General features: G+C 34.9%; 1 protein-coding gene across 1 annotated transcript; it reads right to left on the bottom strand.

Annotated features, from left to right (window-relative positions):
- Nucleotides 1-4,725: 4,725 nt before the first annotated feature.
- Nucleotides 4,726-9,140, bottom strand: LOC127978803 (thyrotropin-releasing hormone receptor-like). Its single transcript, XM_052583716.1, has 2 exons — nucleotides 7,861-9,140; nucleotides 4,726-7,082 (listed from the first exon to the last, which is right to left on the bottom strand). The coding sequence occupies exons 1-2, from the start codon at nucleotides 8,632-8,634 to the stop codon at nucleotides 6,657-6,659; spliced, it is 1,200 nt and encodes a 399-aa protein (XP_052439676.1). The 5' UTR covers nucleotides 8,635-9,140; the 3' UTR covers nucleotides 4,726-6,656.
- Between the last annotated feature and the right edge of the window lie 5,443 nt (nucleotides 9,141-14,583).

The raw sequence follows: 14,583 nt of genomic DNA, 5'->3' as shown, positions 1-14,583 counted from the left end.
AAGTAGACATTGACGTCACAAGACATTAGAAAACAGAAAAGCAGACACTATAGAACAACATGAAATAGGCTAGTACATTTGCTAAATGGAAACTATTCTCCAGAACCCGTTTTGGAGGTCTCTGTCTTACCAAAAAAACATCTGCAATTGGCGCGAACTGTGTTTATTAACAACTAAGCGAGTGAGCATCTCTCTCAGGTGTTGATATATTTATACACCCCGGGAACGCCGCATCAGCCCTTGTTTTCCCTCTTTGTATTCACACCTGTATTATACGCTTTGAGTGCACATCTCTCTTCATTAATTATTACCAAACAATCCTGAAGGAATAAGCTCTCATCTGGAAAGTCGCATGAGGTGGATGCAACCGGAATCCACTTCATGCGGTAAGTGCGTTAGTATTCTAGAAGAACAACAACAAAAATAAGGATAACCCATTTGACTTAGCTTCTATAACAATTAATGGTTAAACTCTGCAGGTCCAAACATAGCCTGAGGGCCAGTCGATATTGCATTAGCTTACCCTCGGGCTCGTGGATTGGAATGCATTTCTGTGTTTGTTGGTTTCAAAACAGGATATTTGGATGTGGAATGAGTGATTGGTTTCACTCTGAATGTGGAGTTTCAAAGGGAGGTACTGGAGATGTTAATAAAATTATAACCTCGGTAGATGATTTGCTTTATGGCGCTACAAACTTCAGGGTCTCGCTATAAACAGTAAAGATTACTGAATATTATTCAATCCCTTATTTCACTCTCATTGGTGTGACAAAACAGCATTACTGTTGTATACACAATGGTTTAAAAAAAAAACACGTTTGATGAAATTACTGTAAAAACTGTAACACTGTGAAATATTATTGCAATTTAAAATACAGTAGGAAACATTTGAAGTGGATCAAAAAAGTTAATCAAAGTTGTCCTAAGACAAGAATGCATTTAGACTTTAGGAAACTCTGATGAAGGGTTTTGAACCATTTCAAATGTTGACTTCTGTGTTTTAATATGGCAAAGCAGTTATTATTCCAGTTTCAGTGTCTCCAGAAATCATTCTAATTTGCTTGGTTATCAATAATGATTCTTCTTATTATTATCACTATCCTTACTGTATTTTTATTCAGATGTAGCCTTGATAACCATGAGGGGGGAAACAAAACTTTATCATGTTTAACTGCTTGATCATATACAAAGCAGCTAGGAAAAATTCTGTGAGACCTTTTGTATTTGCTTGAATTTTTGTCATGAAGTCACAACAGTAGCTGAATAAAGCCTTAAATATTCCTCTTGAAATTAACAAGATTTCATTGTGTAAATATTACAATTTGAGCAGCAGTTCTAAGTAATAGCTTAAGTGTTCTGAGGTCTTTTTTGTTTGAGCCATGGTTTATATTAAGCAATTATTGTGGAGTGTTTTTAGAACACTGCTATTTAAGCAGACTGTGCTTGTCTTTATATTTTATTACCAATTTCCCCCCAAATCCAAACCAGTCATATACAAGAATCTTCTAGTCCAGTAGACCTCGGAGTTATTTGGTGGTCTTTCTCACCAAATAAACAGTGTTTTGAACTGATTAGCTCTGGGTTATAGAACTGCACGTCATGATAAACTTACTTTAGATGTGAGATGCTTTTGCGAAAGAGCGAGGAAAAACTGTGAATTGATGAGAAAGATGAAAAGAGAGAACCAGGGATAAATGGGGTATGAAAAGGAGCTGTATTGGATGTATTATTCTCAAGAACAACTTATTTTCTGGCCTATTAATTTCAGACTGAATATGCTGTGTGATAAAATAAGGTCTTGTTCTGTGATAAAAAAAAAAAAAAAAAAAGAGAGGGAATGCGACTTCATCACAGATAAAAACTAAGGTGACACCAAAGCCAAGTTAATATAATTACAGTCCTTTTTTCCTGCAACAGATCACATCCATCTTTTGTGAATAATTGCGTCTGGGGAGAAAAGGGGAACAATGACATTGAACAAAGCTGTGGGCTTTGGCACAGACTCTGTGTGGTGAAATGATTTAATGTTTTAAAAGCATCTTGTTGCATTTAGTCCAAAACATTAAAAAGGTCTGCATTATTTCGTATTAATATCCCTATGCATTTATTTATTTTTTTTGCAGTGTATTTTATTTATATATAATTAACATTTTCATCTCTTATATTGAAATATATCTATGTATTTTTATGAATTAGATTTAATTTAAAATTTGGCAAGATTAGCAAAAGATGCGTTTTGGTGTGAAATGTAAACTGCCATTGATAGGGTTTGTGAAACAACTTTTATGCAAGTGAGTGAAGGGATGTGCCAAACTTCGACCATCCCTGTTATAATGAACACAGCACAGTGCAGAAGGTGTGTGGTCTGCAGGGCAGATAGGTTGTAGCACAGTGATAATCATATCTAACTGAATGTTTCAAATTATGGCCCTCTCAACAAGCCTGAAAGCTGTATGGTGAGCAATTTGCACAATTGCTGGTTGTAGGTTTATATTTAGAGCTACTCTTTAATTAGTGTAATTTTCAGCATATTTTGAGGCTCATACAGTATATGTTTTATTGGAGCGTGTGTAGATTTCTTTTGTCCTAGATTTTTCGTTGGAATGGACTGCATGAAGCTAGTTATACTAAAATCCTCTTTCTATTGCGTCAGGCGAAGGAATCGAAGTTGTGACTTTCAGTTAAAGAAGCAAATTGCTTTTTACAAAGAGATTTTATATATATATATATATATATATAATTAATTCATCATGAGATTTACTCCCCATTTTGAATTACTTTACTTCGATGAAAAGTTAGAATGGAAGGTCAAAAAGATACAAAAAATGCAGATTTATTTTATTTTTTAATTGCTAAAATGTAACACTCAATGTGGTGCAGCAAAACCTATATATATAATTAATAATTTAAGACACAACTTATAATAACATACATTAAACCAGAAATAAAATCTGACAGTGGTGTATTAAATTGAATAATATATATATATATATATATATATATATATATATATATATATATATATATATATATGTATATGTATATGTATGTATATGTATGTGTGATCGGTAAAAATTGATAGCCTGAATGCACTTTAAGTTGCTTTGGATAAAAGCATCAGATAAATGCATAAATATATAATATTTAATTTAAGACTTAGACACCACTGTCAGATTTTATTGTTGATTTAATGTTATTAAAACACAAACTTGACACAATTGTATGCCAGCATAAAAAAATACAAATTCTGCCCAAGATGCTTCCAATGTTCCCACCAAGTTGACTTTTATTATTATGTAACTGGTACTGATATTCATAAATAACTTTCATATTTTTGGATAGTCACTTCTCTGTTTTCTTTTCATTCTAACTGAAGACAGCATAACAGTTTAACTTCAGGCCTTTCCAATTTTTACACTTTTTTTTTTGAAGACCATTTTGATGTTTTTTTTTTTGTTAGTTTTTTTGCATGATTAAATGCATGTGTTTGCAATATATATATTTCAATATATACTTTTTAATTGCCAGTGGACTTCGGACTTCGGTTTAGGGGAAGTCTAGACATCAAATTTTCAACATGCATGATATCTTGACAGTTGTGTTGTAGCAATGGTTACATAAACACCATAATGCTGTGTAATTAGAGTAATTTCGTCTTATTTTATTCAGTGGAGTTGAATAATCTGACAATGAATTTACTTCAAATTCTGATATTCAGTCGGAGATAATTTGAAGTGTAAATGATGATAAGGCCATTACTATCATTACAAGCAGAATCTAATTTTAAACAGACAGGGGACATAATATGTGGATAATAAGAGGAAGAAGAAAAGGTAAAAGCAGAGCTAATTAAAGGGACCAACAGAAAATGTATCACTTGCAGGAGGTAAAATAGCCTTGACCTTTTGCATGAACAAAAAGCAAAGTTTCCAAAAGATCTGCATCAAGCAGAATCGTTTAGGCTCCAGATTTCATATTTATTTAATACTCATTAATTAAAATTTTTACATTTCCATTTTTGTTTATTTAAAGGGATAGTTCACCCTAAAATAACAATTCTTTCATCATTTACTCACCCCATGTCGGTCCAAACCTTTTTGTACGAGATATTTTGAAGAACAGTGGGGTCCAAACAATAGTTTCAGGTTTGAGACCACCATTTTCTGTTTTTCTTTTTTCAGTTGATGAGTTGACAAAACTGGCCTTTCTTAAATCCACTTGAGCACATGAACATCTGTGTTTGCTAGAATGTAATTTGATAATGCACTTGTGATTTGTTTTTTCTAATATACTGAATAAAGGATGGATATGTTGAATTAGGCTCAAGGTGCCTACTTACTGAATTATATTTAATGTTTTATGTGTTTCTTCTGCTGAGCTTGCCAGTATAGGAACACAGTGGTCAGTCTTTTAAATATCTTTTTGTTCTTTCATCCATTTGCCACAATGCTGAATTGATTAGCTGAGTATTTTGTATGAATGGAGGTACTTGGCACTCTGTTTCTGAAAGTTAACTTCAAATGGCAGTAGAAATGTGCTAGTCCCAGTATAATTAAGTTTAAATAGACCAATTAGACATCAGTGCAGCATTATGCAGAGCATTATTCAGTACTGTTTGAAAATTCATGTAAATCAGAAAAGATTTTCAGAAACCGCCACTATTGTAAGAATATAAAATAATGAATTTAACATAATTGTGAGTCTTTCATGAACCAGTACATTTATTTTATTCAGAAATATGTTTTAAAATAGATGTAGATATAACTGCTTAAGTTAACCCCTGGAGAATAACACAAATGCAAAATAGCAAATATACATATCATAGTTATAATATGGATACGAATGTGTTTGATTGCATGATTCAACATCAAATATATCAACGGTATACCTGTCAAGCATTCAGCAAACTGAGACAACAATTACAGCACAATTTAAAGAAAAGAGCTCAAAATGTATATACAGTATGATATACATTAACACTTTAAAACATCTCTGTGTGTAGAGACAAGTGTCAAACACATTTGTATGACTGTAACTTTCTAAAAACTTCGGTTTAAACTGAAGTTGCTTATTCACTAAAATATCACTAAAATAGCCTATTCATTGACAACGAACAGCAAACCTGACAAGCCATCAAAACAAAACAGAGACCATTTTTCACATCAAGAACACTAAGATATTATATTATATTCAAAACCTAAATCATATTAATGTAGAATAATTTAATAAACAGATGTGATAAATACCGAGAAAACAAGACATTTAACCATGTACAAAGCCATGTGGTGGGATTTAGCTTATTGGGCTAGTATGACGTTCACAAATACAATCATATGCTGTCTACCCATTTATGATACAAGAGAATGAACAATGGTGAAGTATTTTTAGACATTTTTTAATACATTCAATTACTCGGTTATCTAAATTAGCTATACTCAAAAATGACATAACTATTATATTTAAAGCTGAATACATGTTAAAATTCTTTATTCTATCCTGGTTTATATGCTGAGTAGTCATTAAGTATAAGTAAGACAGTACACTACACACAATGTTTTTTTTTTTTTTTTTCATTTCTCTGAAGGTTTGCTGCAGGACATAGCGACATTGGCTCAACCTATAGCACAGGTTTGGGGCGGGACTAATTGTTTTATATGACCATTGGCAATCAAGGGGAGTGTTTGGGAGACGTGTGAGAAAACAATGATTATTCATGCATTTCTAGTTGCAGTGTTGCCAAGTGTGTGGTTTTCCCAAAGGTTTGGGCTACTTTTGCTCTTGTCGCAGAATCTTATTTCAAAGGATTTTACAGTAAAAAAAAAATAGCTTTATTAGCAATTAGAATGGTTTTGTTTTGCACACCTGGCAACTCTGTCCAGCTGGTGGAGCTAATGGCACATCAAATCACATATTATATCATATATTCAGCTTCAGATTTTACATAAATGCTGTTGATGTAAAAATATAATATCTATTTAATCTTTTATTCATGCATCTGTTCATTAATTTGCTTATTTACATTCAGTTTACATAAAAAGGTGCTCATAAACTTCTAGTCTAAATTTTCAATCAGAATGCCAATGACTTTCACATATCAAATTGACAAAAAAAAAAAAAAACTATGCATTAATTTTTAGTTTTAGTAGATGGAAAGCATGTAATATATAAATATATATTTCTATATATGAATATATATTTCTTTATAGTGGGATGTAAAGTAAGTTGACTCTTATTTAACATTCCTGAAACTACTCCAACTGCAGAATAAAGCAGTTTCAGTTTTTTTCCCAGGGGTCTGCAGGGTAAAAGGCCACTCATTAATCACAATGGCAACCCCTGAAGATATTTTCAGATCAATATGTACTTCAGTTTACCCTGCATTACATATGCAGTACGCAGTGATTTTAATTAAGAATCATGACTCCAGCAGATAATGCAACTATGCAACTTATGTAATGGTGGTTTCATTTTTATATTCTAAAGAGCTGTTTGGCAAGTGAACAAGACAGGAAGATGAATTCGACTGTATTGAGCATGCTTTTTTTTAGACCAAGATAAAGTGAAACTTTCAAAGTGCTGTTCCTGCAGTTCAGTGTGTAGTGCTATGTTAGATCTGTAGTGTTCTGAGATTTGTGGTGTGTCGCTGTTGTGAGTTTTCAGGCCTGACAGAAAGTCTCCTTCCTAAAGTCAGAGTCCTCTGGATACAGAAGCTTCTTATCAGGAAACAGCTCATCTGTCGGTGTCAAATCGTCAATCTCGGTTGAAAAATGCCCTGTGCTTTCCACCGTTGACGTTTCCTTGGCAACACTGTAGGTTAGAGCCACACTATAGGCTGCTTTGGTCGCCTGGGCATTGGGTCCGCAGCGGCAGAGCCTTCGGAAGGCAGCGCGGAACTTCTGAGACATGGCGTTGTAGATCAGAGGGTTGATGGCGCTGTTGAGGTACACACACGTGCGGCAGAACAGCAGAAACCAGGTGTCCAGGTAGGCCTCTTGCAGGAAGGAGTTCACCACCACCAGAGTGCGGTACGGCATCCACAGCACCGCGAACAGAACAACCACCACTGCCAGCATTTTTGTTACCTTTCAGGAAGAAATCACCATAACAGTTTTATGAAACCCATATCAGTTCAGTGTAAAACATGTTTTTTTAATGACATATCTATCTATGTATCTGTCTGTCTGTCTATCTATCGGTGTAGACTGATAGGTATCTATCTATCTATCTATCTGTATAGACTGCAAGGTATATCTATCTAAGAACTATCAGTCTATAGAGATAGATAGATAGACTGATAGATCTATCTGTCTGTCTGTAGACTACAAGGTATATCTATCTGTCTGTCTGTCTGTATAGACTGATAGGTCTCTATCTATCTGTCTGTCTGTCTATCTGTCTGTCTGTATAGACTGAGAGGTGTCTGTCTGTCTGTCTGTCTATCTAGATAAATAGATAGATGGATGGATAGATAGACTGATATATGTATGTATGTCTATCTATCTATCTATTTATCTATCTATTTATTTGTCTGTCTGTCTAGACTGATAGGTCTCTATCTATCTATCCATCCACCCATCCATCCATCCTAGTAAAGACTGATAGATCTATGTCTATCTGTCAATCTATATATCTATCTAGAAGGAAGGATGATCTATTCAGTAATCTATTTTTTTTTCATTCAAGCTGAAAAAAAACATTAAATGTGTAATTTTGCTGTATTTAATCATTTTATTTCAATTCATGCAGAATTCAGGAAAAGAAGAACAAACGTACCATACGTGTCAATTTTTTGCATGCCACTTTCGACTAGATTCAGAACATATTTTCATGTTTTAAATCTACTTCAGATGTTCCTCTCACCTGTCTCCTGGATGCTGCGGTCGTGCTGGAGCAGCGGCTGGAGTTCTTCATCTTGTACTTTTGGGCTTTGGAGAAGTTGTAATGCCCGTTCTTGTCCTCCTTGGTGTCCGATGGAAGAGGATTAAGAAACAAGATTCTCGCAATGAGGCCGTACAGGACAGTAGCAAGAGTGAGTGGCAGGACAAAAAAGATGCCAAAATCGAAAAAATATATGGGTAGGTAAAGGTTTCTGGACACTTTGTAAGCGCACGTTATTATGGTCACATCTTTGTAGAGCACCTGTTGAATATCGGACAAGTAAAACCACATTACGCAGTAAAGCGACGTGAAAACCCAAACTCCCAAAATAATTTTCTTCGCGCGAGACAGTGTGCATAAAAACTGCGCTTTGATCGGGTGACATATAGCGATGTATCTCTCTATAGTGAACGCTGTTATGGAGCACGAGGATGCGTTGATTCCTAGATACTGGAAGTATGTGATGCACAAGCACCCCGCGTGCCCAAAAATCCACGAACCGAACAAACTGTCCGCTATGCTCGGCAGACCGGCTGCCATCAACACCATCAGGTCTGCGACAGCCAAACTAACCAGATAGCCATTGGTCGGGGTCCGCATATGTTTGGTAGTGAGGACCACCAGGATGACCATCACGTTTCCAACTATCCCGAGAGCGCATATGAGGAAAACTATGAGGACGCTGATCACCTTGTATTTGACACTGCGGTCAGTCCAAGTTTCCAGAGTATCGTTGAATACTGTCAAGTTCTCCATTCTCAAAAAAAAAAAAAAAAAAAAAAGTTCAGAAAATCAGATTAAAAAGGCTTTTAGTTCCGTTGAGGTGACATAGCCTAATTAAATGCGGCTCATCCCTCTTAGAACTTTGAAATGCGTCTCCAGTTCAGTTCTTGTTTAGTTCTTGGTCATCAGAGAACACTGATTTATATTAGTTTACAATATAAATCATAACATAAATCGACCTCCAGAGTTGATTCTCCTCTCAATGTAATGGAATAGAATGAAGACAGATGTGCTCTCTGCTGCTGCTGTAGATCAGATGATGGATCTCATGAACATGCTGCTCAATTTAGTCTCGCTTTGGCTGCGTGATCCGAAAAGGGGGCGTTTCACGCACGCATACAGTTCAGTCCAACGAAAACCTGGCATAATGCTTCGAGTCTTATACAATATCTTATGACCTTGGTTAATTTTATGAAAGATTTTATGGTCCTATTAATATCCCGTGTCACTGATATGCGACACAAGTTTTGATTTAAAGATAAGGTCGGATGGATTGTTTATATCGGTCTTATTCATGCACGTGACTTGATTTAATATTTTTCCTTATTTGTGTAGGCTAGCTATATAGTCTGAGAATTAAGACATCTTAAAGGAACTTGTCAGTAGTAAATAAAAATAAGTTTTAAACATGTATGTGACCAAATCTTAAATAATTAAGTAAATAACAATAATAATAAAAATGCTCGATCAGCGTGTTGCTGTACCTTAACACGATGTGCAAGCGTCTATTTATTAAACACAAAATTCTGCAGATTATTTGTATCTGTTCGTTCCAATATACAACATTTTTTTATGTTTTCCGTGTAGTTTTAATTAAATATTTAATATAAATATTCAACATGTCTTAACCTAAATACTTAAGCTTTTGAGTATTGTTTTTTTCATCAGCATCTATTTGACATTATGAAGTTTAATGAAGGCTATCCATAAATTGTAAGAATGGTTACATTTAATGTGAAAGGCCTGAGGATGCAACTGAACAAATGGCATTTACATAAAATGTAAAAGCTTGATACCACAAACCAGGACATTTTTGACATTGTTGTCTCCTCTTTGGTTAAAACCCATTTTCAATTTATTTCATTTTAGGCACACTCTGTTATACTAGAAATAGCTCAGCCTATTATAATAACCAAGAAATCTTCTCATTTGGCTCAGACAGGAGCGGTTTCCAGGTGACACATGAATGACAGTGTTAATGCTTGAAACTTCTCTGAGCCATAGGTCTCTGTCTTCAATTTGGCCCATGAAATGTAATCCCATCACTTCACTGAATTATTAGCATGCAGGTGCACGTGAGAGCAAGAGTCTGCATGGCAAACATTAAACAGTAAGTTCAGAGGTGTGCATTATATTGTATTTTATTTTATTCTTTCTACATTGTTATTGTGGTCCCACAGTGCATTATCTCAGAGAACAAATAGTTAAAACAATAACATTATCTTATGTAACGCAGTTCGTGACGTGCCTGTGACAATTCCCTTTTTTTTCCCTATTTTTTTTACTCCATAACATTTGGCAACTATTTAACAGCCATGTAAGGTTTCTTTAATTCTTTATAAGAGTAATTGACTCATGTGGGACAGCACAGTTGCTCTATTCTGAACATGAGAAAAGCTCTCCTCCTCACCAACTGTGCTTATGGCATACAGACAGAAGAGACCTTAACGTGCCAAGCCACTTCAGCATTTATTTAGGGGTCTGTTTCCAAGGGAAACCGAGAGAGGAGTTCACAACCCAATTAGCGGGTGGAGTGGCACCACTGGGACAATGTCACGATTATGTCAAAATTGATTGATCCATATTCTTATATCAATAATTGGAAACGGAAATGGCTTGAGATGAATTACGTTTTTAAATGATCTTTACCATCACAGACTGACCAGTGCTATGTGGTTTAAAAATATGTCCCTCTCGTAAAATTCATGAAATGAAGACTACTTAAAATGCAAATGATGTTTAGTGTCTGGCAAAGCAGCATAATGCGTGTGGATGACTTGAGAAATTCGGTTCCACTTCTGTGCTTTGCTGCTCTCTTGTGTCAAAGGAAGGAACTACCAGTGAATGAGACTGACATGCACTGGACATGCTTTTAATTCAACCGTTATGCAGATATGATCAAAATGACATTATCATTGCAAAAAAAAAAAACTGAAAACATAAAACACTTATTTCATATTTCACAAATTACTTTGTGACAACTTTGCATTGATGTTTATGTTCAGCTTATTTAAAAAAAATGTGAATAGTTTGGATCACTTCTATATTTTCGTATTTCAATCATATGTCTTCTAATTCATAATCTCATCATTTAAAGGTGAAAATCATTTGAGGTTTTCCTATGTGTTAGCATAGGATTTGAGGAATTATGTGATGTCTTCTGATTCATTTTTCTCATCTTAAAACATTTCTTTCTATGTGATAACACTGAGAAGCATCCATTGATAATATCCACATTTTAAAGTATGTGTGAACTTTAGGTGTTGAGCTTGCAAAATGCTTAAAATTCACAGTCAAAGCTGTTACAAGCACCAATATTAAACCAAATGTGTACAGCTAAAAATCAAGTACTGTACTCCATGGGTAAAATGTCTATGTAATGTTGCTCAGCAAGTTTACATTTAAAAGTAAATTAAAAGTAATGAAGTAAAACATTTCTTGCAATATGTTTTTACATTTATTTATTTAGTCCTTTATTACTGACAACAGGCCTATTTTCTTTTCTTAAGTAAGCATTTTTTCTATTCTTTGTCCACTTACCTTCGCAGAGATGATCTTGATGATCTCATTTTTAAATCACTGATGTTTTAATGTTAAAGCTCCAGCCAGAAGTACATGATACGACATATTTCACATCAAATCTCATTAAAGTATCATTAGAATGAGAGCACTTATTGCAAATTCATATCCTCATTGTTGCTTCACATCTATAGCTGAATATTATACTGTTCCTATAATTCAGTAGCTGTCGGCTGGGTTGTAAAACAAGTGTATAAAGTGGGTCCTGGAGTTAAAGGCTCTTTCAAGGGCCATAAGTGAAGCCAAAAGCAGAGACCCAGTGGTTGGATGGTCTTGCAGAGTCCCGCCAGAGTCGTGACTCAAGGCCAGGCATTAACAGCCCTCTCTGGTTCAACCCTTTTCCTTTCCAGGGGAAACCCTGAGGGCTTGTAAATTAAAAGAACTGCTCTGCAGCCTCATAACGAAACCTTTGCTCACCAAGATGAAGCAACAAAAAATACATTCAATGCTCACGTAGCCTAGCTTATCGTTGTCTAGCTAAAGTTTATGTTATTGAACTGGGAATGCACATAATGAACAAATGTATCACTTGAGCATCCGAGTACACTTATTCACAAACTGTCTTCATATTTGTTCGTAAAACGTCGCACAATACATCAAAAAGGTCACAATAAAATGTATTCCAACTAATGAAAATTTAAAACCGAAAGCACATATACACAAAAATCACATTTTCTTCCTATAGTGCCCTTGGAGTAAAATATACTGCGTATTAAAGTTAGCCTACACTTTATTTTCAAGGGATTGCTGTTACAGTATAATAATATATTTAAGTACTGAGTAATACTAATAAACTACTATATGATTATGGTTTGGCTTAGGGTTACTTGCATGTAATTATACATCATTTGTTTTTGAGTAATAATTAAGAAAAAATGAGAATGAGAAAATACATACTGCATATGCGTATTCACAACTAGCCACTAGGTGCGAAATAATACGATGAATCCAATCTTACGAAAAGCCCTTATATGGACATGGTTTGGGCGCATTTTATATTACTTCCTGAGTGAAAGCGCTACTTAATATAGAAAAATAAGGATTCGTCACTATTAATGCAAGGATAGGAACAAATTCGTACGCACCTGTATCTGAAGTTTTGCACAAGAACTCTTTTCTGCACACATAAGTACACACACACATTGTATAAAACTATTAGCGAAAGACACACAGTGTCTGGCTACATAGCAACAACTAGAAATGTTGAATAATTAAAACACGTTCTTTTTTGTTGTGTGTGTGTATATATTTAAAAATACAATCACTAATATTGTTGAATATATGTACTGCGTGTCAGGTTAAACATGGCCCTTTTGGATAGGGTAGGCCTACACTGAATGTGTCCTGTCTTATCAGTCTCAAATCTGTCATAACAAATATTTATTAATATACCAGAAAAAGAAAAAAATCAGGGCATTCCCACTATATCTTTCTGAAAACCTCCAGCGCATATCTTCCTGTGGTGAGAGACACACACACTGATCTGTTTATGTCAAAACTTTCCAGAGACTAAAGGTCGCTTTTGTGTGTCTGTCTGTCCCTTATGAACAGAAGGGCAGGAGTTTTAAATGTCTCATGCTGGCTCCTCCATAGCTATTCTTAGCTGTGCTCTGTTACAAGCCCTATTACAGAAAAGATCCATCAGCAGAAATGCCACATCAGCCACCAGCAGATAAACAAAACAAAGTGGGAAATAAAGTGTCACATCTTACTCTTACAAGTTCCAAACAGTCCTTAGGTTTATGCTCTCAAATACGACGTAACTGACAGTAGCTGCTAGATATGAAATTCTCTGTCTGGTTGAAAAGTGTCAAGCATATGATAAGTTTCATATTCTGGAAGACAATCGCAAGTTTCATACTGCGCGCAGATGGCAAACATGTTTTTGTCAATGTTCTGTGAAATGATTATTCTTAGATGAAATAAATAATCTGAAACGTAACCCAAAAAAAGTTTTCTTGGATTGCTCACAAGCCATCAGCAACACATGGCATCCCAATACTGCTTTTCTTTTATGAACAATCATAGTTCACGCTAAGAAACAAAAACAAAATTTAATTCAGCCCTACTGGCCATCTTCCCAGAATGCACTGGCATATTAATAATTAATCAATATGACTGCATTGTTTGCCAGTTTTATTTACATTGGTTTTTTTTTTTTTTTTTTTTTTTTTATTATTGTTGTCAATGTTCACTGATTTTCTTGTAATGTCAGGATGTTTCTTCCTTTACTTAAAGTACAAAAACTTTGCTGTATTTCAAGTCCGGAATAGTTCACCCTAAAAATGAAAATACTCTCCCTCAAGCCATCCAAGATGTAGATACGGTTGTTTCTTCATTGAGACAGATTTGGCGAAGTTTAGAATTACATCACTTTCTCACCAATGGATCCTCTGCAGTGAATGGGTGCCATCAGAATGAGAGTCAGAACAGCTGATAAAAACCATCACAATAAATCCACACATTTCCAATCCATCAATTAAAATCTTGTGAAGTGAAAAGCTGTGTGTTTGTTATAAACAAATTCATCAAGACATTTTTTTTTTACTTCAAATTGTTGCTTCCAGCTCTAATATGATTCCATAATACTGTATTGAAAAGTGGTCTTGTTGGATCAGGTGAGAAATATCCACAGACAAGCAAAAACAGTCCAAACAGCTCTAAACAAATGTGCTGGTGGATTTTGACGTGAGAGAAACGGGAATTATTCACTGGAGGAAGAGTCATTATGGATTATGGACTCATATTTTAGCCTGAAGCATTGGTTTAATGGTTTTACAAAACAAACAACTTTTCACTTTCTCAAGGTGGAACTGACTGATTTAAGTCTTGTAGATTACTTCTGGGTTACAGTGATGTTTTTATCAGCTGTTTGGACTCTCTTTCTGATGGCACCCATTCACTGCAGAACATCCATTGATGAGTATGTGATGTGACGCAAAATTTCTCCAAATAATAGGACGTTTATTTAGTTTTTTGTTTTAGGGTTCTCATGTGATCATGTCAGAGGATTAAATCCAAAACTTTTAGCAATATGTATGTCGAAAACATGAGATGAAGCACATTGATATAAAGCTTTCTTGCATGTGTGTAAAAAAATAGCAAGTGTGAACCGACTGTTAG

The sequence above is a fragment of the Carassius gibelio genome, chromosome B19, assembly GCF_023724105.1.
Source record: "Carassius gibelio isolate Cgi1373 ecotype wild population from Czech Republic chromosome B19, carGib1.2-hapl.c, whole genome shotgun sequence".
Classification (NCBI taxonomy): Eukaryota; Metazoa; Chordata; class Actinopteri; order Cypriniformes; family Cyprinidae; genus Carassius; species Carassius gibelio.
The sequence above is the reverse complement of the archived record's forward strand: the minus strand, read 5'-3'. Positions and strand labels throughout refer to the sequence as shown.

Excerpts from the sequence above, each read along its gene's own strand:
- LOC127978803 (XM_052583716.1), bottom strand. The coding sequence starts at position 8,634 with ATGGAGAACTTGACAGTATTCAACGATACTCTGGAAACTTGGACTGAC. Across the intron at positions 7,083-7,860 it reads CCGCAGCATCCAGGAGACAG|GTAACAAAAATGCTGGCAGT; the intron begins GTGAGAGGAACA and ends TCTTCCTGAAAG.